Here is a 25,118-nt window from a genome sequence, read left to right as displayed (position 1 = left end):
AGATGCACTTTTTAACTGCATTTTAGACATCAAATTCTGGATGACAGAAAACTTTCTCCAGCTTAACCAGGACAAAACTGAAATGTTAATCATCGGTCCTGAGGCCCAGAGAGAGAGACTTTTACCCAAACTACAGTCACTGTCTATTAATCCTTCCCCTCAAGTGGGTGTGATTTTTGACTCTGAGCCGACTTTTATTCCACACATTAAGAATATTGCAAAGATAGTTTTCTACCATCTAAAGAATATAGCCAGAGTCCGCCCCATTCTTTCTCGGGCCAACACGGAGACGCTAATGCAGGGGTCCTCAAACTACGGCCCGCGAGATGATTTAATCCGGCCCCGGACTTGTAGAGCACAAATCCCTGAGTATGTAAAAGTATGTATAAGTCTCTAGCCCATTCCTGTGCGGAGTTAGGATATTTTAACTAAATAACCAGTTTACTCATTCCAGCCACTAGGGGGCAATTTGAATAAATAAAAAATAATTCCACAGGTGTCCAGCAGAGGGCACCTACATAAGAGATCAGAATATAAACACATTATAGCCACGTGGTAAATGAAGCTTACCACCACAGAGTGTGGAGAGAATGAATAATGAAGACAGTACTTTGAGAAACTTGTGACACAGGCTTGTAAAGCACAATACAAGTGTAAGAAGCTATTACTTTGGTCACATTACATAATGATGTTTTGCAAAGCACTACAGTGAAACAAATATGAGCCTGAATCAAGTGTTGATCTTGTGGATATAGTCGTGGGGACGACTGTGCAGGCGAGTAATCTCTACTTCACAATGAGGCATTTTGGTCTGGGTCATACATCACAGTCAGGAACAATAATGTGGCCCCCAGAGAAAAAAGTCTGAGGACTAATGCATGCTTTTATCACCAGTCGCATCGACTACTGCAATGCCCTGCTTTCTTGTCTCCCCAAAAAGAGGATCTCAGGTTTACAACTTTTACAAAATTCAGCAGCTCGTGTCCTGACGAAGACCAGGAGGCGGAACCACATTACACTGGTTTTAGAATCGCTGCATTGGCTCCCGTGTGATTCAGGATCGATTTTAAAGTTCTTTTAATGTTTTTTAAATGTCTTAATGGTCTTGGTCCTTCTTATCTTTCAGAACTGCTTTTACCTTATGAACCTTCATGTTCATGTTTTTAAGAGCAGGCTCAAGACCCACCTTTTTAGCTTAGCTTTTAACTGACATCTATTTATTTAATCCTAATATAAAATATATATTGGAGGTTGTGCCAGGCGCATTGTTTTAAATGTTGTAATCTGTAAAGCACTTTGTGATACCTTTCGGTATGAAAAGCGCTTTATAAATAAAGTTTGAATGATTGTTTTATTGATATTGCACTCCCATGTAAACTGCTCACCTGTGGAGGCGTTACAAAGAATAATATACAAAAGCTACTGCAGCGTATAAGGATGCCATGAGAATGCAACTGACGGTCCCACAATATTTTTCCAGTAGACTATATGGACTCACTGGCTTCTCTCACAGTTCGAAATAATGCATTGAATTGAATTCATAATGAAACTCTCATTACATTCATTATTTGGGCATCCCTGTAAATTTTCATGATTTTCCTTTATAAAACATTGGTTGTCTGGATAAGAAATTTCAGTTAAATATATCAACACAGTGATATTTGAGAAGTTAAATAAAGTTTATATGATTTATGGAAAGTGTGCAAGAATTATTTAAACAAAATTAGGCAAATAACACACTAACAAAACACTATGGTCAGGTTGAGGCCTAAGGGTATAAACTACTTTGTGTTTTATAATTTTTACTTTGATACAAATTGTGGACTTACAAGTTGGTGTGGAAAAGACTAAACTTTTAAATTGGAAATGAAAAATAAAAACACCTATACATGTAAAATTGACTGGATTTTCATTTCATTTTACTTTCTTTGAATCAACAAAACAGTAGACACTGAATGCACCCACATTTTTCCCCCCATATTTTAACAAGTGTGCGAGGGGCTGCTTGCATTCTCGTCCACAGAGAGGAGTGAGTGAGGTGTGTTTATTTAGTCCAATTTATTTTCCCCTGGTCTGCAGAGGCGTGCACACAGACCCCCTCTGTTCTGGCACACTCCACCTCTGCAGACTCATTCATCCACTCGTACAAAGACAAAGTGTTTAGCCCTCCTCAGTCACGTCCCTGTATTATCGTAAGTGTCTGCATCTTAATGGTTTCCTGCCTGTTGTTGCTTTGACCTACAGTGATGGAAAGAAACAAGGCGCGCTTTGATTGTCACCACTCCTCAGTTTATTCCCAAATCCGTCATACAAAAACAAAGACTATACCTTCATATACAAACAAGAGTCACATGCCTGCCATATCGTCAAAAGCCTTGCTGTGTTCTACGTTACACTGGTACCACAAAAATGAGAATAGCATTGTGGCTGGCCATGGATTGTGGAGGATGTTCAGCCTGTGCAATGCAGCCGTGATGAATGCCGGTAGATCCAAACATCTCATACATTTTTCTGTGATAGTTTCCACTCGGTCCAATCTGAAACAAAGCAACAAAACAATTTTAGGAAAAAATAAAACTTTTTAATCCTACTTTTTCTGACTGAAGCACTGCACATAAGTCTACTCACTTGCTTGCATCAAATTGTTGGCTCAGTTCTGGAACCACCCGATGAAGTAGGTGCAGATACCATGGAAGCTCCTCCAGCAGTACTCCGTAGCCATGCGGGACGCCTTGGAATCGGGCTGCTCTGTTGGACGTGTAGTGGTCTTCCCAGGTTTGGGGGTGGTCTTCTTGGGCTGGGGGGCCTTGCCTGGCTGGGGTCTGACTGGCTGTGGTTGAGGCTTCACTGGTTTGGGGGTTGTGACAGGTTTAGGCTGGACGGCTGGTACCACTGGCTTGCGAGGCTCCTGGACAGGCTTGGAGGGCTTAGCAGTGGCGGGCTTGGGGTATGCAGACAGGTAGGTCATGTGGGCCTCATCTGGGTACTTCTTGCACATTGCCGGGCGGTAGACCTTCTGACCTTGGCAAGCGTTGCTCAACTTCCTGAGATCCCACATCATCTGGGTGAAGTAGTGACGTGGGTTGAGGTTGTATGGTCGGCAGAGGTTGGGTTTGCCTTGGAAGTCGCAGTAGTAGGACTGTCCAGGAGTCTGGCCTTTGCAGCTTACACGCAGTCGAGTATATTCCCCAGCTCCGGACACCACCATGGTGCAGGAGTCTTTGGCCTTGGTGCTGAATCGGATGGGTTCATCCCAAACGCTGCGCTGCTGTGGCGGCTGGGCCTGGGGCTGCCTGCTTTCGTTGACATTGTTGTTGTTAGTTTGTGCGTGAGACACACACACAGCCGTTACCAGCAGCAGGAGAAGTCTCAGCCTGGTCCTCATGGCGGGTCTGTGGAGTGGATGGTGTGTGGAGAGATGGGTAAGGCGTGCGAAGGTTGAAAGTGCTTGGGAGTGGACTTATAAAGCAGTCACCACAAAGACAGTATTCTTCAGGTGAGCTCTGACTCCTCCCAGGAGTTTTACATAGACACATATATCCTGAACATGTGGCTAATACACAGCTCTGTGTGGTCAGCACCAGCCTTAAAGAAGTGATGGGCACAGGATGGAAGGGGGAGGGCGAAACATAAACCAGGAGAGGGGGGCTGGGGAGGAAGAGGGCCGACTGGAAGCGGTCAATGGGTCTGTGGGACTCCAGGGAGGAGGGGTGTAGGTCTGAAGGACAGTACACACAAACCAATGTTGTGAGAACGCGACACATTATATAATCTTATGGCATAGGGAGCTCTTTGACTATTGACGACGGCAGAGAGGGCTGAGAGTGCAAGAGCTAATTGCAGCCTCAAGCCATTTACCCAAGAGTTAGAATAAAAACCATATCGTGTTCATCGAAAGGTAAAGTTTACCTCATGCAAACACATTAAACACCGGTGCAACACCAAAATACCCTTCATGTTTATAGAGCTATTTCTAATTGTCACAAGTCAAGTTATATTAGCAATTTGAGAGAGTTGGAAACTTCTGCATGTGGTAAAAGAGCAGATGAAAGGGTAGCTCACAATAATATTAATAAGATTATTATTATTAATATTATTATTATATTGACCAAATCATTGATATTCAGCTTTCAAATCAATGGCAAGAGCCTCAGTCATCTCTGCCGCTCTTTACGAGTAGGAGTGGGACAATTGTTTTGCAAAATATTGCAATACGGGGTTGAGGGTTGTAGAGATAAAAAGGTCAGGAAACACTAATATGTGATGTTTTAATATACTTAAAATACACATTTGTAGGTATTTAATAACCAGCTAAATCAGACTCTGAATTATTTATGAATACAAATGTTTGATTCAAATAGAAATAGTATTTGAAAGAGAATGTGATGATCTGAGCACTGAACCGTGCACTTTTCCAATGAGAAAATTGGATCCAGCTGATCAAACATACCAAAGTTTTAACCTACATGGGTTCACACACACACCTGAAGGAGGCATGATAGACTTCAGTTGTACTGAATATGGTGCTATTATAGACGCAGCCAGTGTAGAATAAACATGTCGTCTGTGTTTGTTTCCGGAGCAGATGTTCCTTTAAATTAAATTAGTGTAATCCTGTGCTGATAGGATGCAGCAGCGTCACGCCACCACCCTCTGCCACATGACCCCCCCCCCCCCTTTCACACACTCTCTGGGCCTGGACCTATCGACCCCCCAAACCACAGCGCTCCGCTCTGTGCGAGCATGTACTGGCCCTGCATTTGTTTCATGAATGTTCTCTGGAATCTTCCATTTCCGTGTGTTTTGGCAGCAGTTGCTTTTATATAACATGTGAGCACAAAAAAGATGATTGAAATGCTGTTGATTCCACTGCTGTGAGCGACTGCATTTATGTAAAAAGTTGACAATTTCATTGTGGTCTTTTTTTAATTCACATATTTTTTCAAAATTCACAGTACAGTTTGATTTAGCTTGAGAAAATACAAATTAAAGCACACTTTTTTTTTGTCAAAAATGTTCATGATCAGTAAGCAGCACACAAAATGAAGTCGTGCGTTAAAATCCGGAAGAATTAATAATTTACATTTCATTTCTTTACAAAGAGTGAAATTCTACCTGGTCACTGTTACTTTATATAATTCTACTAAACTACTGTATTTACAGGAAGGATGGGGAAACAATGGATAACAAAGGAAAGCCACTCGAACTAAAATCTCATAAAAAAAACCAAAAACAAATATTGACAAAAATATATAAAACTTTCAGTAACGTTGAAAGCGTATAAAATGTAATTGTTTTATTGAGTTTACCTGATGTAGTAACAACAAAACAACCATCTACGCAGAGACTCAGCTCTGACACTTCATGATGGACAATGACTGAAAACTACTGTTGTACATTTGGTTCAAAACAGTTGGCGGTTTTGTCGAATGGCGTGAAGAGTCAGTGGAGACCGAGATGTCCCCACAGTTTTTGATCGGTGGTCTTCCCTTTTGTCCTTACAGTCATTCTGTAAAGTTAAAAACAGAAACAATTTCATTTAACTTGTGTCTTTCTCATCACTACAAAGGGACACGATTCTTTACAACTTACCACATTCAGTTCCAGTTTTCTTGGCCACTGTAGGATACAAAACAACATTTAACATTCTGGCAAATATCTGAACTCAGAAAAATGACTTTCAGCTATTGATGAACAGAATGATCCTATGGTTATAATCAGAGCTTGACATGAAAACAAGCTACAGCAGGTCAAGTGTTGGCAACATCACTATTTTTCTCTGTAAATATGTTTCTAAATGTGCAATTGACATTTTCAACAAATCCACTCATGTAGAGAAATCAAACGAGACGAACATAAATGATGGTAAACGCAGACTGTTGGCGGAAATGTATACTTTAATACTTACATACACAAACTTAATGGCAATGAGTGCTCTTGGATTACATGCTGATATCTGATGTTGATGGCACCTTAAAGGGACTATATGGAGTTTAAAAATGTTAAAACTAAGTATTTTCATCCCCCTGCATGTTCCAGCCATGTCCTAATCCTGCACTGTCACACAAAAAGGTGTTACTTCAGGTCCGAAATGCCGTCATGCCCGAGCTTAATAAAGAAGGTGCAGTTACACGTATGACCTGAGGTGGCAGTAGTGAGTATAAAATGACTAACTTGCATCTAGTCCCTTTAAGAAATATTTACTGGGAAAAATAAGGATATCATCAATAAATATTTTGCCTGTCGACTCTCAAAAGCCACTTTGGATTACTGCAAATATATTGTATTTGATGTTTCCCGAACACCACATTAAGTGTATTTAGAAGGCCTAAGGTGTAAATCTAATGGCAAATAAAATGCATACAACAAAATGTGTATTAAAATGACCAAAAGCACAAGTGAAATTGACAGGTAACCAAAAACAAGGACTGGTTCCATTGGCCAGGGAGGAAAAAAGTGAATGTCAAGCCCTGGTTAAAATGTTGGACATAAACATAGAGCAACTAAACACTGCATGCACTACATGCTGCAACAGATGAGTTCAAAGGTTATTCAATGGATCAGTGGATTTTGTGCAAAAAAAAGCTCAAGCCTGAGGAAACAAAAAGGTATAAAGTCCCAAACCAATATTTAAACTACAGTTAAGCATGCATACGTTATTGTTAGTCATGCATATTACTCACCGTTGTATAACAAGAAGTTGTTAGACATGCCCTGCCTAACTGCTTCAAAAAGGGTCTTTTTGTAGATGTTTCTGATGCACTTTCACTCGGGTAAACATTTTCATTTTCTCACCAGAAACAATTCTACAAAACTTATTCTACAAAATAGCTTTACATTGAAGATGAAGATGAAAAAAACATGAACGATTGATTGCTGTTAGTTGGTGAGTAGATGACGATTTTATAAACGACGACCTCTCGAGTACCTTCCGGTTGCAGAAGACTGTTCCGTTGCGTCACCAGTCGGGGTAACAAGGCGGAGCGGAGGCGCGAGGAAACCGGCTTAAAGTGTCATAATAAGGGCATCTACACGCACAAAGACACAGGCACAAAGACAGTGGGTTCCCTGGTTGCCTACGGTTACCCATGTTAGCGGCAAAAGCAACAAACAGCAGGAGTAGATGGTGGTCAGATGAAAAAGAGAAGACGGACATGGAGCTCATAAAGTAATTAAATAATTTGGAGAGAATGAGGCAATGAGGAAAATAAGTCAGAGCAAAGACATGATGATGCTTCAAGAAGAAAATGAAGAAGAAGTAAGATGGAAAAATAGGCAACATTTAAAATTCATGATGCAGTGAAAAAAAAAGGAAATGAATCAGAAGTCAAAGTGACATGAGCCAAAAGAATAACCGCTGATGATGGACAAGGCCAAAGCATGTTGATGAAAAGCATTAAAGAGAGGAAGAGTGGGGGAAAAACGTGACGAGGAAAGTGTGGCAGATAAAAATCAGTTGGTGTTGGATGGGCTGTGTGGAAACTCACTCTTCAAAGACGTCCTCCGTGTCCATCCGTCTGTAGTACTTGGCCAGTTTGATAGAGAAGATGATACTGGGAATCAGCAGGATGCAGCAGCCTCCCAAACCAAACCAGAAAGTGTTCTGAAAGAAAACATTACACACACAAAACAGGGATGTTCAGATATAGCAAGACAATGTATACACATAATAATGTAATTTTAACTGTTATTTTAAGGTGCAGTTTAGTTCAACAAACATGTTTGAGAAGAATGTCACTGATGCTGGTTGTAATATGTGATGCTCTTTTAAAGCAATCACATGTAAGAATAAATGAGGCCAGTGTGCCTGGCTCAGAACATCCTGTCCTCCCTCACATACTGTATATACAGCCACACGTGCACACATGTACCGAGGCTGCAGGCAGGATAGAACAGATTCTCTGTTTACCGCTCCATTGCTTGTTTAACCTTTTCATTTGCTCACAAACTCAACGTGCATGATATATCGCTAAAACATAAAGCTCAGCTGAGCCAGTGACTGGATACAGTGAAGGATCTTTGTCCACACTTGACTACAGCACCGTATCAAAGTGTGTGCTTGAGCAGAGGCTGGGGAACATGCTGTTCTCATATATGGTGAAGTAGCCAGGCTTATTCCCTAGGCCCTTGACTCTCAAAGAGGCGTTCATGTTTCTGGTCCGAGTCCAGCTGCATGTGGCTCACATGCTGCACATACTCACACAGTGTTCAGCTCTTACCACTGAGTCGATGATGAAGCTGCAGGCCACAATCTCCAGGGTGTCCACAATGTTACTGATGGGCTTACACTGCGCCACCTCTGCAGTCAGCTGTGGGCACAAAACTCTCGCTGGTAAATATCAACTTCTTTAAGTTTTATTGTCTTGCACAGAGGAAATATAGTCCGTGTACTCACAGAGTTTTTCACCCAGTTCGTGTACTGTTTGAAGTATCCCACAAGACTGTCTGTATAGCCTTTCGTTTCCTGAAATAAAACATGTGAGTGAGAAATAGATTCATGACTGTACCGGTCCATATGTCTGGCTGATAGAAATATGGCTGCAGTTGTATAAGCCCTGGGGTGAAAATACAAAGCGAAACAAACATCTTTAAACCTGGATAACAAATATGAAGCATGACGTCTCTTTCTGGAGGCACATATCTTGTGAAACACATTTGAGCAGTGTTCTCTTTACCTTTCTGACCACATGGGAGGCGTTGTGTGTAATGAGGTACTCTGCTGCGTCAATGGCACTCAGGATATTGTTGACTTTCACCTAAAATGACAATTACTTACTCTTCATATTGCTTTTTTCTTTCTTTTATCCAGTGAGATAGTACTGTATATTTTTTTCTTACAGGAAGGTCTGCCGACGTCCTCTGCAGCTGTTTGATACTCTGACTCAGTGAGCTCTGGAAGCCAAAAAACATGAATGCAATAATAATTTGACAGATCAGACCAACGAACAAAAAGTCACAAGTCACAGGACAGCACAGTGTCACGTCTGAACCACAGCTCTACCGCACAAGTGAGTTCACATCGATATCCTCTTACCCGCGCTTTGACAAACTTCTGAATTCAAAAAGGAAGAAGAAAAAGCTTTGGTATGTTCGCATTCGGTCCAGGAAAACAGACGCCTTTTTGCTTTTGAGACACTTACCATCGCCTGCTCCAGAGGCAGCACTTGTTCTCTGTGGATTTGCCTGATGCTGCTGGCGTGGCCTTTCAGGGCATTTTCAAGCGCTCCACGGGGCTGATGAGAGGCAATGGAGAGGAGGTTTTAGAAGAAATAAGTGGCTTAAATGTGTTAGTTGCGCGAGACGTCAGTGTTGGACTTACCAAGCTGTCAGCCTGAGCCTCTAGGTCTGCGGAAAATGACAGCAGATCCACAAGAGTGACGCCCTTGTTGAGCTGAAACAATACGATTATCAATCAAAGGGAAAGCTCGGCATTGTGTAAAAATATTTAAAGGGACTATACAGAGTTTAAAAATATTAAAATTATGTATTTTCCTCCCCCTACATGTTCCAGCAATTTCCTAATGTGTAGAATGAGCTCAGACCTGCCACAACTGCCTCTAAAATCCTGCACAGTCACTCACAAAGGTGTTAATTCGAGTCCGAAGTGCCGTCATGCAGGAGCTTTATATAGAAGCTGCAGTTACACATAAGACCTGAGGTGGCATCTAGCCCCTTTAAAGAAAAGATATGCTGCCTACATACATAACTTTCTTTCATTTCGCATGAGCCACTCTAAAACGCTACTCTGTTTTTCACTCATATCAAAGCTCCTTAAACTGCAAAGAAAAGGATTTAATTTCCCTGGCAGGGCTCACCTCCGCCACGTACGCCTCATAGTCGATGCGTCCAAGTCCGGAATTGGCGAAGTTTAGGAGGTTGTCTCTGCCGGCTTGCTCCAGCAGAGAGACGTCCCGCAAGTCCACCTGAACGCCTTCCAAGACCTTCGACACTTCCCTGTTGTACTGTGATAAAAAAACAACAACAACATGTACTCCTCTGTGTTAAGATGACAATCCTCTAAGTGGTAGAGTGATACGTACCACGGTTCTGTTGAGGAAGGTGTTGATGTTGAACAATGTTTCTAGTTGCAGAGCGTGGTACAGGCCGTTGTTTTCATAGCATTCTCTGTAAGAAAAACGAGTAAGTTTGCATGCTAAAGTTGTACATTGCTGCCAATCCATCTATCATTCCTGACAATAGAGATGCAAACAAATCTGAAATTCTTACAAAGCTCATTGTCAAACCAGACTCTACCTGTACATGCTTCCGAGTGTCAAGTCAATGTTTGGGTTTTGGAACAGCATCCCCGGAAGGAAGTTCTTCTTGGCAGGATGAACCAAAAACGGAGTGTCGATGATCTGCAGAAAGGGAAGTAGTCGTTGAGTAATGGTTTCATGACGGTTCAAATCGAGCCTCGTCTAAACCGAGCGCAGCGCGTGGCAGCGATGAGGGTAAGCGAGTTAGCGGCTGATTAAGGTTGGCAAACAGTACCTTGAATATCTGCCTGTTGGCCAGAGGTTCGCACACGAGCTTCTCCACGTTGCCGCCGACAACAAACAGAGTGGTCACGAGGGCCATGAGCACCCAGGCGAAGAGGAAGGAGAAGCCCACGCCGCTGCGAAAAGACATATCCGAACATCACTATTGTCGTCACCGAATGTGTGTGTGTGTTGCTTGTGGTACATACGCCATCAGTAAGTTGCCCCCGGTGTTGGAGAGGCAGCCGCGGGTGGTGGGCGTGGCCTGTTTGTCATAACCGCAGGTGCCACACAGCAAGCCCAGGACATTGAAGGCCAGCACCAGGACCACGAGGCAGAGGATGACAACACAGCCGATCCACCTGCAAGACACAAGGAGCGACGAATGAATAGGGATGCACTGATCCGATACTGGTGTTAGATATCGGAGCCAACACCAGAAAAAAGACGATATCTGGTATCGGCTACAAACATCCAATACTAGTTTTTGCTCACACCGCTTTAAAACACAACTTTCACCAACTAAATCACAGTGCATATGGGCATGCTGTATGTCATTTTGGAGAATTCAACAAGGTGACTTTGATTTAAACTTCGCAAATGTATTTTTGATCGCCGCGCAAAATGCTAGCAACAGCATGCATGTTTGTATTTTAGTTCATGAAGCCCCACAAATGTATCAAAATAATTTCTAATAACTATTTATTTCAAACAAACAAACTGAAATTAGTCCTTACTCAGTCATATTTGGTGATTTCAGACCATTTATTTTACTCAAAAAATATCATTTACGACCTGACCCTCCGACCAGGCAAAGGTTTTTTTTTTTAGAGTATACTTGTTTAATGTGTTTATTAATAGATAGCCTATAATTGATAATTGATAACAGAAATGAGACTTGATCTCACAATGGAAAAAAGACAAACTTTTTACACACAGCTTCTACTTTTAAGAAAGTCTCTTGGTTAATATCGGACATCGGCAGATACTCAAACCCCCAGTATCGGTATCGGAAGCAAAAAAAGCTGGATCGATGCATTTCTATTTCCTTTATTATTATTGGACAGAACTGCTAAACTGCAGGAAGCCACTGACATTATAGCCAATACGTGAATGCGTAAGCAAACCTGTAAAAGTCCATTTGGTCCAACTGTGGGTAATACGCCTCGATGTTCTTCTGGCCTTCATTGAGGAACACAGTGAAATTGGCCAAAGAAGTTTCCACTGGGAACATCTTGGCATAGGTCGCGATCTCTATGCCGATCTTATCCAGCATTCCTTTCACTCCTGCAGACACACACACACAAAGCGTAGGAGATTTTACACCCATTTTAAATGTGCTCAACAGGTTAGAAATGGAAAGGGAAGTAAATCAGAACTTACGAGGCAAAGCTGTGGATAGGCGCATGCAGAGGGAGAAACGTAAAATCGACTTGTTACATTGAGTTCTAATGACTTTACAAATGAACTACAGCAAAGACAAGAGAGTGTACCTGCAACAATATTTCTAGTCTGTTCTTTAACCAGTTTGGGCGTGTCATTAAAGGATGAGTAGCCCTGAAAGTGAAGAAAACGGAGAGAGGAGATGGTGAAGGGGGAAGGTAATGCGTGTTCTGCGTAAAAAAAAAAAGAAGAAAGCAATGAAAGTAAATGTGCCCGCAGGAGAGACCTACCTTTTGAATAATGTTGCTGAGGTCTGTTTTCAAGACAACGTTGACATTCTCCAAGGCGTGGTTGACGTCCGGGAGCTGAAAGTTGCAACATTAGATGACGATGACAAGAACAAATTGCGAATTACGATTCTGGGCTGCATTTGTAGATCACCTTGGAGAAGTCCCCGCTGACCCCCAGCTGCGCCAGCGTGGAGCGGATGCCGTTGCACGTGGGGGACACGGCCCCGTTGGTGCAGGCCGGGTCGGACAGCGTGTTGGACAGGGACGCTCGCTCGCCGGACAGACTGTTCTGGAGCTTAACTGTTCCGTCCTGAAGCACCTCCAGAGACGAGTTGACGTTCTCCAGCGCCTCTTTCGTTTCCCGCATGGCTGGAGAGAAGGGCATAGCGTTGAAACAAAAACCTCTTTGAGTGAACTCTCTTATCTAATTGAAAAGAAATCCACCATTTCCACATTACTTCTGTGACACATCAATATGTTTCTAATGACAAAATTGATTTTTAAAGAGAACAATAGCAAATGTATGTCTGTAGAAAGGTGCAATGAGTTCATTTGTTTAGCTAGGATTTAATTAAAATCAAATGACTATAAAAGAAGAAGACTGCTTTGCTTTTATCTCGGCAGAAGGTTCTACCGGACAATGACTTACTATATTTATATGTTGTTAAAAGCCCTATAACTCATGTGAAATAACACATTTGTGCATAAGGGCTGAGAGAAATGCGTTCCAACAAGTAACAATGTAGATTGAACACGCTCCCTCTGTCATTGGTTGTAAACAGAACAAATCCTGTGTATGGCGGATATAACTTTTATCTATATTAGAATACACCACCACAGGGCGACACATACAGTAGTGGGACAAACAGCACGTGTCTACAAACCACAACAGATTACATAAGGTCACAAGGCACAAAGCCGTTTAAACAAGTCACAGTGGGACAGGGATGATGGACTGACACCAAGTCACAGGGCAGAGCCTTTAGCTCACATTACCTTTGATGGCATTCTCAACTTTGGCTTTAGTAAACAAAAGATTAGGGAGATAAATACAGATTACAACATCAATTTGCCTTAAAGTCAACACGTTATTGTATTTGGCTGAAGTGCTCCAAATGTTATACCTCCTGCCATGCGCAAAGCAGTATCTAAAGAAGGTATCACGTCTTTTTCCAGCTGATTGTGGACCCGTCCGCCCAGCAAAGGTCCAATGTCTGGCAGAAAAAAAACATTACAAAAAGGTTGCTCTGATCAGTCACAGACAAACAGACATCAAACGCATTTGTGTAAAGAGCTTTATCTTACTGTCCAAATCTGACAGGACTTTGTTCTTTGCTGTGGTGTACTGGGCTGTCAGGTAATCAATTTGCTGCATCACAAACAAAACAAAAGAAATTAGACAGAAGGGCCGAAGATTTAGAGAGTAAGCGTCATTGTTCTGTAGTTTGTACCGAAGGAGTGTTGTTGGCCAGAGTCTTCAAGTCTCGCAGATTGGTGTTGATCAGGCGCCGAGTGCTTTTGACCTGCGCGCTGACGTTGTGGTTGGCAGCGTAAGAAATGAGAACTCCCAAACTGAAAAACAATGAACACAAAAAATATAAATGAGCCATAAGCAGTACTCTAAGCCAGCCAGCAGAGGGTGGTATCGGGTGGTATTACCAGTCAAAAAGACTGACTGTACTGCACATGATCATGAAGTTTTAAGTGGATGCACACAGTGTCTGAGTCCATGTTTGAGAGAGCGCTCTCTCATGGTCAGCCGAGTTGTATCTAACACCTAACTGCACTTTTCGGATCCCATTTCGTCTCATTGATCCTTTTCACTTCAGGCAGGTACATTACACACATTTTGAGCACAATAAAGGAAGAGAGAGATATACTATTAGCTATTCTATTCTATGTAAGGTGCATTATGCAACTTTTATGTGGAAACAGTTCTTGCCCAGCACAGTGGTCTCTCGGACACTCCAGGATCAATTGTTTGGAAGGTTTTCACTGCTGACGGAGCCTCTCACCAGAAAACCCCCCAAAAAACTGATCCTGGAGCATTGTAATTATAAACAATATATTGTCCCCCTCAAACACATTTTACTAATGAAAGTGCAAACATTTTGAGGCCTTCAGAGTAAGACAGAACTGACAGGTAAGTAGGATTATAATTCATTAATTCAATGGCATAATCCTGAATTGAAATCATAATTTCCAATAGAGCAGTGGTTCCCAAAGTGGGGTCGAGGGATGATTACCGGACAAGATTTTTAAAATCAAGACAATAATCAATGTTTTCCATTCAAACCACATAGAAAATGTGCCTCACATATGATCTGGTGGAGGCCTCCCAAATTTAACTTGGAGCCCCAATTCCCTCGCAGATAAAAGTACCAGAGGACCTGCTTTGTTACACAGCAGGTAAAATCTCATTTGTTAACTTCTATTATATTGTGTTGGCAGCTGCAGCTCTGTAACCTCTGACAACAGAAAAACGGTGACGCATTATAATGAAGTCCCATAATGTAGATAATTACATTCAGATCAATCCCAAGCTCAGTTGGCATGAGTTTATATTAAAGTGATAGTCTGGAAGTCTAAATGTTTTACAAATGGTATGATGTAAAGTAAGTAACAACATATATATATACATATTAGTTTTTCCCGGATCTCAGCTACCAATCTGAGTCTAGTGTCCTCCCGTGTTGACCAATGAGACGAGCTTTTCCAGGGAACCCGCCTCCAATCAGGAGGGAGGTGGAGGAGCTTGATCTTTCACTTTTGAAATTCCTGTTCCTGCTCTCCTCATTTTGTAAACTAATCAGGACTTTCTGATTACAGAGGGGAGGAACTTAATTGTTTATTTTCACTAAACCTCTCCTCACTTTGCAAACTTACAGACTATCACTTGAAGACTCTGGAAGTGTTGTTGAGGCTAGAGCATCCTAAATACACTCTGAATGTGTGGAGAGTTGAAAGCTGACTAGTTCACAGTTGTGTGGAGGGGCTCACATGATGAAGATGGAGGTGGCGATGAGAGCGGCGGTGTAGACTCCCCTCTGACAGTCGGCGTTCTTCCTCTGCCTCTGGTGCATCTCCCCCCCACAGTTCTCACAGCAGCGGCACACGCACAGGCAGGTGCCGATGATGGGGGTGAGCACCACAAACAAGACGCCAATGGTCGTGCAGATCAAGAACCCTGCTTCATAGTAGAGCCACTGCGGAGAAGGAAAATAGCAATGGTATTCTACGGTTTATGGTTTTAGAGAATGTGAGAGGAAAGCCTGTGAAGGAGCTCACCTGTAGAACAAAGACGACGTTCTCAGGCTGGAGGAGCAAGTGGCGAGAGGCAAAAAATGTAAACAAGAGAAACAAGACAGGTTAGGTAAAAAAGGTACAGCAATCTATAATCGTCTTTGTTGAGTTGGTGAAGTCCTGGTAAACAGTTAATATATGTTGCTTATATTTCTTTACAAACCACTATCAAGGATTAAGGCAATTGTTTAACTTGAACAACACAAACCAGTGACATACCTTTCTTAATTCTTCTATTTTGATGCCTCCCTTATTTTGCTGTATAAAATTCACAATGAGATCTGCCAAAAAAAGGGGAAAAAGAAAGAAACAAAGAATATTAGGAGAGCACGTTTTATATTATTGATGCATCACCTGCCATGAACTAAATCCCAAACAGACGCATAATTTAGAATAATCTTGGAGCAGACGGACTGCAGATGTACACTTGACTTTAAGTTTGTATTTAGTCAGACCTGTCTGGACTTTAAAGACAGGGCCCAACTGTCCGTGTGCTGTATGTAGGTCAGGCCGCTAAGCCTACCTGTGCACCACTGACTCACCCAAACTGTTACTCAGCAGGTAACCACCACCAGAGCAGGCACAGCATGCCATGATAAAGTCTATGCTCACAACTCTGCCACACCATTAGCTAAACGGGCCCGTATGCCTCGAAACTGACATTTTTGGGGAGCCATGGCTTTTAGCTTTATTAAACAGCGTCATGTATCAGGTGGTGGTGGTCTGGTCGTTGAAAAATACTATGAAATCCATCTTAGGGAGTCATAGTGGCAAGCTGATTATCACTAAAAGAGTTTTTTTTACACATTAGGCAAAAGTGTGTTTAAGACCCAGGCTACACAACTACACTGTATTTCTTTTAAAATACAGAGGTGGTTTCAACAAAATAAATAAATAAATACTCATTTCAAAAGATCGTTTGTTTACATCTCTCGCTGGGAAAGCCGACTGTAAACCTTGAGGAGAAGGTGATGAACCAACTGATACGGTAATGGCGAACATTTGTCTCAAGTAACCTGTTATTAAGAAGAAGCTTAATAACACTTCGAGGCACAAACATGCAGTGAGTCGGTGCTTACAGTAATACCACGCCTTCTGCTAGTACGTCTGCTGTGACCCCATGTGAGGTGAAAAAACAAGCCCAATAACTCAGCTCCACACTTACCGAACTCACTGATCTGACAGATTTTTCAGTCAATGTTTAATCATTCATTAAAATCAAAAATACATTTAATTTTTGGGGCAAAATAATACATTTGTGTATTTGAATAAATTGCCTCTTTGTTCTACCCGTGTTTCCTTTATACTGATAAATTGTTTGCGTAGTTATCTACAAAAGTGAAAAGGTATCAGTAAGTCGCTCAGCTCAGTAAGCGGTGGTCGCTGTGGGGTCTTCTGTAACCAGATGGATAATCCTCTCAACACCACCTTCTCCTCATGTGGGAGGAAGACGGACGGAGCTTCCCAAGATCTTTTGTTTTTCCCTCCCACATGCAACATTACACAACAATACACATACGCCACATTAAATATACCATGTGATACGACATACAAAGCCTGAATAGAACCTTTTTTTTGTTTTGGTGCACGGACACATTGGAGTTGCTTCACTGCCACCTGTTGTTGCTCAGCTTATTTAGCATTAGCCACTGAAGGTAAACTAAGCTTAGACAGCTTAGATGAGTGACCCAGAATTAGGACTAACTTCAGGAAATAAGACACACACATGAAGTCGTGAAGAAAAAAAATCTAAAAGAAATGGCCCCAGATGTTTCCTTAAACCGACAAAGTTGAACTGTGTGTTTGTCAATGAAAGGGAAAGGATAAATCAGGCTTACATGCATCATTTTGGAACAATATTCTATTCTATTTTTATGGAAACTCCTGGATGATTGTTAGTTAGCTCACGATAAAAACAAATCCTTGACAGTGACCTACTTGGAGAGATTACTGCCCCGGCCTTACGCAACCCCAAGATCATTTATAATTACACTCAAATTGATTGCGGCAACAAAGTCAAATAAACAAATTAAAATTTAAAAATTTAAAAAATAGGAACGCCGACTTATATTGTTAATTAATTAAACATTTTTTCTTTATAATTTAGGTTCGTGTATGTAGCTATTTTGAACTTGTTTTTTTTCTAAAGATAGATTTCTGGGAACACTATAAAAAGAAGAAGCTTATCTATTTGGATCACTGTGAGGTTTGTGAAAGTCGTGTGTTGCTGCTTTGAGACGAGCAGGTAGACAAATAATCAGCTGGATGGTTCTGTCTTCTGACTTATATGTTTAGCGTGGAGTTTGCAGGTTGTCTCTCATGTTATGTCTGCAGGTTTCCCTCACGTGGCCTCATGGCTTACACCGCACTTACACAACATTTTAGACAGAAAAGGTGGTAAAGTGTTTTGCCCAACAACATAAAGTATGCACTGATCAGAGTAGAATTGAAACTACCAACCCTCTGGTTAGGAGTCAGTGTCGTCCCAAATACTAAAACACTTTCCTCTCTGGAGGCCAAGAAGACATACAGTATAAAAAAAATCTGAATTTCAAAGGGGCTGGATAAATAAATGTCAATAAACAAATAACTGCTTGAGTTATGCCAGTCACCCAAATCTTTATCAAATCATATGACAACTATCAGACCTTTTCTACTGACAGAATTATTAGATAAAAGTACAAACAACTAACCTGGCTAACACCATGCTGCTGTGTGCGCTCGAATTATTTCGAACTGCACAACAGCCTGGGGACCATGGCCCAAATTTTCCGGTGGATTTGGGAACCAATCACAGAACGAGGAGGGACGGCAAGACGATGACGCGCTATTCGATATATGGAAGCTTGTAGTTTATTTACGGATAAAAAAAAAAAAAGTTTATTTACGGATCCAACATGACAGCAGCAGACACGATGGTATTTTTCGATCAAGCTTTAGACCTTGTTCTAAATAATTTAGCTCAAAAGTTTACAGCGGGTGCGTCATACGTCATCGGATACGATGATATGATTGGCTGGGGCTACGTGCAGACGCATGATAGACTTTTTTTTTTTTTTCGTATCGCCCAATAAACGAGTATGGACGATTGTAAACCACACCTCTCCTACGAGAAAATGAATTGGTGGTCCCCAGACTAAATATCACTTGTGATTTTAGTCTGGTGTTAGCCAGGCTAACAAACAACTGTAATAGGTTTTAGAAAAAGTGTAAAGGGTAGCACATTGATATGGTTCGTATATATCCAGACAGAGATACTCACATAGTTCATTATTTGGCTAGAACATAAAGTAAACGCTAACGCGCTCCATCCTCAGACCTGTAATAGGTATTTGCAGTTATCTACAGGTAGAGGTGATGTTGATATCACTGGCGTCCCACAAGGTTACATTTTAAGGCCAACTCTATTAAGAATTCATAATACAACTTGGGCCGTGATGTCGCAGATACAGCTGTGAATGACTCTGTAAATTATTGCTGTGCCTAAACAGTAACCCCGGATTTACCCCAAATTTTAGCACCCCCAAAGTCTTTCTTTGACAATATTTACTGACTATAAAGCAGAGGTCAAAAACAAGCAGACTCCGGTCCAGATCAGGACCCAAACACCGACTGGTAGTTTAGGCATTTGGCTTATGAGAATGCCTCTGCCATCTCTTCTGTCGGACGCAGTTCTTAATTTCATCCCCCTTTCAGTTTTTCAGGGTAAAGGATCCGGGAAATATTTAGGAGGATCCGGCAAAGATTTGATCTGATATAATGGTGTTTAATGAGAGTGTTCGGCAACTGTTTTGGTCTGTTCCTCGAATCCATCACTTCAGACCAAAAGTGTTCCTGAAACTACTAATTTACAAATTGAGCACTGGTTGGACGCTGTGTATGATGCAGCTCCCAGACTGATCACAAGCAGCAAAAGTCTCGCTCAATACGCCCTGTACTCATTAGTAAGCTGGCCCTCATTCAGCGAATCTTGCATTGACACACACACACAGTCATTTGCAAAATTCATTCTCTGGTATCATCTTGTTTTGTCACATCCCACGAACACAGAGCGTCATCATCACTTTTAGTGTCCGAGCACCATCTAATATGCTTACACAGCTTTTCAGTGTATCATACACATTTTCTATGTGTTACTTATATTGTAGCAGTAATAAATGTACATCATTAATGGTGATATTTCTGCTTGTAATGTGATAAACACATTCCTCTTACATTGTTTTCTCTGTGCCTGATGGTCCAGTGGTGAACGTCCATTCAAACCAAGTGGACAAGTTTCTATGATAAGAAATCTGTATTTCTAACCAAGCCCCAGTGCACAACCCTGTCCCCACTGTGACTGTCACATATGTTTGGACAGCTTAGAAAGTCATAATCTCCGTTGCAAACCACAGTTAGCTCATATCATACTAAAAATATACAGAACAAGAACTGGTTATACAATGCCATAATCACTATGTATTTTGAGGAGGCATAAGCTGATGTTCAACTCGCCAGAGTGACACACTAAAACAGAGCTAAGGAGATTAAGAGGACCTTCCTTTCTATCAAAATGCCCAAAACGTGACACAAGAAAAGCTTAACAAATAAACCCCTTCTGACAGTCACTGCGTACTCATCGAAATACAAGCGAATGTGATCAGACAATAAAATAACAAAGTCCTTTAGTTGTGTGCAAGGTCTTCTTGTGATCTCATGTAAATAACACACTTCCTGACAGTAATAGGGGCAAAACAGACAAACACCCAGACTATGACCCACTTTTACTGTGTGTGTGCGACAATGCCATCTGTAGTGGTGGTAGCGATGTATTGTTAGCATTAGCTCTGTGTATGCTAATCCTCTAATCTACCCACTGTGTACCTCAGGGATAAGGCTCTGTCAGTGCCTACTCACTCAGAGCCTACTCACTCAGAGCATCATCATATATGAATGTTTATATCATACCTGCATTACACTTCACATGCTACAGGCGCAAATCTGGCAAAATCTTATATAGGACACTGTTAATTATGCATGGCACGGCAACACAAGTCTTTTATTGACTAACATTGACTAATATGATTAATTTAAAGGAAGCTATTATATTATATGGGAACATTGTGCTTTCCTCCTTGATAATATTTGAGCTTTCTTGTCGTCCATCCTGTTAAAGGGTGACTTAAGTCCACTCTTTTTGAGGGAGGTTTAGCTGGAATAGCAGCAGCTCTGGTGATGTTTTCAAGCAAGCTTCTCTTTCATTGAGCCTTTAGTCCTAAAGCGTTAATGTTTTAAATACTTTGATCTTTTTAGAGTCTATTCATTGATAGATGTTCAATTTCATATATGCTTAGCAACACTTTTGTGTTTTTCTGGTTTAGACATGGTTCACACCACGTTTAGGACTAATTTAGTCTAGTTTCGGTCTAAGTAAGATCCTTTTTGCTAGTTGATCCTTAACATAGTCTGGGGATAGTATGATGATACTTGGAAGGTAACATATTTATGAAGTATTGCTACTAAGGTCAAATACAAGAGGAGATGGTTGAATTGAAAAGTTTGAGAACCACTGTTATTGGAAGTGTAGATCTTTACAGAAGATCTACTAAAAATATAAATAAATAAGCACCACTTTTGGGAAGTTTTTTTGTTTTCAAGAGCTACACCTTCTTTAGCCTTAATAAATAATGAGTTAACACTTAAATCAATTCATTAGTTAAGTGTGACTAACACTTAATAACTACTAAACAATGAAAACGTGAAGTATGTGAAGAACTATTCAAAGTATGAGATATTGAAACATGTATAACAGGTCAGTTTAAACATAGTCAATTACTTTAAACGTGATCAACAAGGTCTTGTATAAACTTTTGCCAAGTCTTCCCGATTCAACGTTTTATCCAGATGTGTATGTGTGATCTTGGGCACAGGATGTCATCCGAAGTAGAAAGTAGAAACTGCATATCACTTGCTGTGGAAAGATACTGACACCAATGGGCCATGAACAACTCAGAGCTCTACAGATGTTTCTCACGAGGAGATAAACATTTTTCTTCAACTTTTCTCTGTAAAGCTGACACTTCCCTGCGTAAAACCACGATTAATTCTACTCCATCAAGCAAGCTAGTTTAAACCAATCACCAGTCACTCTCATTATCTTTGTTTACTTCAGTTACAGCTTAAGATCCACTTACTCAACTAACAAAAAGCACAGGCAGCGGGACAAGAGATGAAGCTCCAGTGCCAAAGAGTAATGTAAACTTAATCCTATCATTGCATAATGTTCTGGCCATTCGGTGTGTGAATATGATGCAGCAGAAAGTGAGGGGTGAAGCGGGGGGGGGGGGGTGGTCCGCCGGGTTGTGTGACAGTGACTGAAACTGGAAAGTCCCCGGCAGGAGAAGCATATGGTCCATTGGCTTAAGGTATTACCCGGTGATGCAGGTGACTGAGAAAGCCTCCCCTAATCGCTGATCTGCTAATTGATTACCCAGCCCCGCGGCTCTGGGCCTGGACACCGAAATGGCAGCAACTTAAAGCCTTTCAATCCTATTGCACTGTGTCATCCTTCAATGGGACAAATAGAGCCATTTCAGAGGTGTGAGGCTTTCGAATGTATGACTGATTTACTGGACTGCGCCACAGAGGAGCAGGAGTTATGCATATGGATGATGTCATAAGCACTATTAACCCATAACAACTATTGATCCACTGATTAATCTGCTCATACCTTCGGTTTAAGAGCTCAACGTATCGCACGCTTTGCCAAAGTACTGTTCTCGTAAGTGGCCACATTTACGGTATTCTGAAAGATTAAGGAGATACATATATATATATATATATATATATATATATATAAACACGCTTCATTTTCTTGAATCTAATTCTTTAAATTACAGTTATTTCGGTTCTTGTGACTCGGTATGAGTTTAAAATAAAGCAATTTTAATATAATATGGGGTCAATATAAGTGAACAGTGTACGTTTAAGTCTTTAGGATTTGTTTTTAACTGGTCGCCCTCGAACAACTTAATGCTCTTAAAGTAGCCCTCAGCTGAAATAAGGTTGGTGACCCCAGGTTTAGACTTTATTCCTCAACTATTCCAGTGGGAGGTCACACAAGGCAGTGCAAATATTGCCCCCTGCACCTGCTGTGATGTTCCTGGACTTTGCCTTCAGTGAAGGGATTTTTTTTTCTGGGATATACCAAGCCAAATAGAGAGTTGTACCATGACCCTACACACTATTTGGATTTAAAGTGTTTTTTTTGGGAGGGGGGGTTATAGGCCTGTATTGTACTCTGTAATTACTCAAGTCTCACACAGTTACAGTGTGCCTTGCCAGCATAAAATAGAGCAACAACAATATTTAATACATAAAGCTATACATATTTTCTTTAAAAAGTGTTGGGCACAGGACAAACCTATTATTCCGCCACACGGTTACCTGAGCGGACCACTTTGACTCACCTGAAGGGAAATTGTGGGGTTGAACGGCGTACAGAAACGAGTGGACCGTGTGGAAGAGCAGCCCGATGGCGCCCGGTTCGTAGTAAGCGTGGGTCGCGTACACCGCGGCCGGAACAAACCCAAAGTCCAGCGGCTCCACCGGCGGAGAGGCGCGATGGACACCTGCGCCTGCGGCACCGACTCTCTGGTCCGCCCGCTCCTGGCCGTCTGAGGGCCCCCAGCAGAGCAACAACACGAGCCACGTCGCCCACAACATGACCCCGGAGAAGTCACACAAAAAGCGCACGAGAAAGAAAAACAAAAGGTTAACTGTAGTTGCGGGTCGCGCGTGAGGCTCGCAGGGGAGGGAGAGGGAAGACACCTGTCCCTCCGCGGCTTATCCTTTTACAGTCGGCGGCAAACACACGTCCTGGAAAGTTTCCGAGTGACCATCCGGCGGGGTCTGGCGGGGCCCCTAACTCCGCTTCCGTCGGTTCGGACACATCACGGACATGTTTCTTCTCGCTGTCCCCTCGGAGGCTTCACTCTCATCCGCTGAGGCTGGAGGGGCTCGGAGTCGGAGGAGCCTCTAATCTCGCGCGCACAGACGGCTCAAGAAGGCTCGTGCACACGACGGGCATCTGTGGCGCGCGACATACCAGCATCCAATCAGCTGTCACCTTTATGATCATAAACACAAACAGAAGGACTGCCTCAATGAGCGAACGGGCTAAATAACACGGCAAATATCTCATTCAAACACTGCATGTTGAAACTCAATCAACCAAAATAATAAATCAGTAAGTTAAAAAATAAATATATTGGTTAGATTATTAAAATATCAACATGAAAAGGTTAGTTTTTTAATAACTTGCTATTTTGGGGTGAACATTAACACATGAAGTCGCCTAATTATTTTTTGGGCCTAAATGCTGAAGTAAAAACATATAATAGTTAACAAACGTCTCTCTTTTTTTTAAATGAAAATAATAAAGGCGTATAATTATTTTCTGTCTGCTTTTATTTTTTCTTTCATTTATTTATTATGCTTTATTTTCACGCCCTACATTATAATTTTATTGATATGTCTCACCACATGCAAATTAAGGGAATGGGTCCATCCCATTGGTCCATCCCAGATGTCATCCCAGTGCACGGGTCTAACTATCTCAGGCCCGCCCCCTTCATTTCTGTGCTCTCTGTAAAAGGCACCAAGTACTGGAATAGTCTCCCTTTATCAGTCAGAGAGACTCCAACTCTGGCCACTTTCAAAGCACGTTTTAAACTGTGGCTAAAGGAAAACCAGGCCTGTGAACACTTTTAGTTGTTACTGCATTTATTGTTGTCACATTATGTTAATTGTAAATTGTGTATGTGTTGCCTGCCTAGGGACTACAGATGGCATCCCCGCTATAATCTGGCATATTTACAGTGCTCATGTGCAACTGTTCATCAATATGCAGTGTCCCTATCAAATAAATAAATAAATAAAAATAAATAAATAAAATAAATACATTTGCATGAGGTGACAGTCTATGGAGAAATCAAGAACAGAATAATGCAGGCTGTAAAAAATAAAGTGGGAACCGTCCAACAGCATCGTAGACACAGTGTCCGGGGGCTACAAACACTTTTTGCCATTTTGCCCGTCTCCTTATGATAATGTGCAAAGAGATGTGCTGTGACAAAGGGTTAACGCCACTTTTCTGTCTTGAACAGCATGTTTTTTGTTCATTTCATGCACTTAGTATTGCTTTGTGAGATAAATGCTTTATTATTATTATGCAAACTTGATTAAAAATGTCACGAAAAAATATTGCGATATGTAGGCTATACTACTTGTTTAATCTTATTTCTTTTCTTCTAGATCTTCTATATGTAGATTTTGTGTCTAAAAAGAATTTCCCCCTTAACATCAGTGGTCAGCCTGATTCTGATTATTTCCAAGGATGTGACGACAGACATGTTTCTAACCAGCCATTCAGGTTGAACAGTGGGCTGCTGTCTGCTCTGTGAACAGAGAGGGCAGTGACTCCCTTCAGCACACGCTCACTCCGTTCCAGTGCATGCAGTGCTCTCAGACAAAACACAAGCTCAAATTTAAATAAAGTCGAAATCTTTATTCTCCAGCTGCTGTGTAGGAGATGCATTACACTGATAAAAGGTAAACAGTCAAATGTTGGTACATATGCTGCGTTTATTCCCCAATTCACTTCATTCATGCACTTCAAATGATC

At 41.5% G+C, this 25,118-nt stretch overlaps 2 protein-coding genes and 1 long non-coding RNA gene across 4 annotated transcripts; all 3 read right to left on the bottom strand.

Moving 5' to 3' along the window:
* Window positions 1-2,638: 2,638 nt before the first annotated feature.
* On the bottom strand, window positions 2,639-3,565 carry fgfbp2b (fibroblast growth factor binding protein 2b). Its single transcript, XM_079552793.1, has one exon. The coding sequence runs from the start codon at window positions 3,383-3,385 to the stop codon at window positions 2,651-2,653; it is 735 nt and encodes a 244-aa protein (XP_079408919.1). The 5' UTR covers window positions 3,386-3,565; the 3' UTR covers window positions 2,639-2,650.
* Window positions 3,566-5,081: 1,516 nt separating this feature from the next.
* On the bottom strand, window positions 5,082-6,780 carry LOC306961486. Its single transcript, XR_013792771.1, has 3 exons — window positions 6,684-6,780; window positions 5,593-5,619; window positions 5,082-5,509 (listed from the first exon to the last, which is right to left on the bottom strand). It is a non-coding gene; the product is annotated as an uncharacterized lncRNA (long non-coding RNA).
* Window positions 6,781-6,860: 80 nt separating this feature from the next.
* Window positions 6,861-23,492, bottom strand: prom1b (prominin 1 b). 2 transcript variants are annotated; one of them, XM_079553781.1, is made up of 25 exons: window positions 22,903-23,492; window positions 15,674-15,735; window positions 15,440-15,466; window positions 15,152-15,357; window positions 13,603-13,723; window positions 13,457-13,520; window positions 13,276-13,365; window positions 12,303-12,520; window positions 12,152-12,226; window positions 11,960-12,035; window positions 11,606-11,762; window positions 10,688-10,840; window positions 10,492-10,615; window positions 10,255-10,358; window positions 10,041-10,125; window positions 9,816-9,962; window positions 9,320-9,391; window positions 9,141-9,233; window positions 9,035-9,052; window positions 8,839-8,892; window positions 8,676-8,756; window positions 8,396-8,464; window positions 8,220-8,309; window positions 7,488-7,603; window positions 6,861-7,028 (listed from the first exon to the last, which is right to left on the bottom strand). In XM_079553781.1, exons 1-25 carry the CDS (start codon window positions 23,156-23,158, stop codon window positions 6,959-6,961), a joined length of 2,628 nt encoding a protein of 875 aa, XP_079409907.1. In that variant the 5' UTR covers window positions 23,159-23,492; the 3' UTR covers window positions 6,861-6,958. The 2 variants fall into 2 exon arrangements, with proteins under 2 accessions (XP_079409907.1, XP_079409908.1); XM_079553782.1 differs by lacking the exon at window positions 9,035-9,052.
* Between the last annotated feature and the right edge of the window lie 1,626 nt (window positions 23,493-25,118).

The sequence above is a fragment of the Gobius niger genome, assembly GCF_951799975.1.
Source record: "Gobius niger genome assembly, chromosome: 3".
Lineage (NCBI taxonomy): Eukaryota > Metazoa > Chordata > Actinopteri > Gobiiformes > Gobiidae > Gobius > Gobius niger.
Note: the sequence above shows the minus strand (reverse complement) of the source record. Positions and strands in the feature narration are given on the sequence as shown.

Excerpts from the sequence above, each read along its gene's own strand:
- prom1b (XM_079553781.1), bottom strand. The coding sequence starts at position 23,158 with ATGTTGTGGGCGACGTGGCTCGTGTTGTTGCTCTGCTGGGGGCCCTCA. Across the intron at positions 9,234-9,319 it reads AGGCTCAGGCTGACAGCTTG|CCCCGTGGAGCGCTTGAAAA; the intron begins GTAAGTCCAACA and ends GCCTCTCATCAG. Across the intron at positions 8,310-8,395 it reads CGAACTGGGTGAAAAACTCT|CTGACTGCAGAGGTGGCGCA; the intron begins GTGAGTACACGG and ends TTGTGCCCACAG.
- fgfbp2b (XM_079552793.1), bottom strand. The coding sequence starts at position 3,385 with ATGAGGACCAGGCTGAGACTTCTCCTGCTGCTGGTAACGGCTGTGTGT.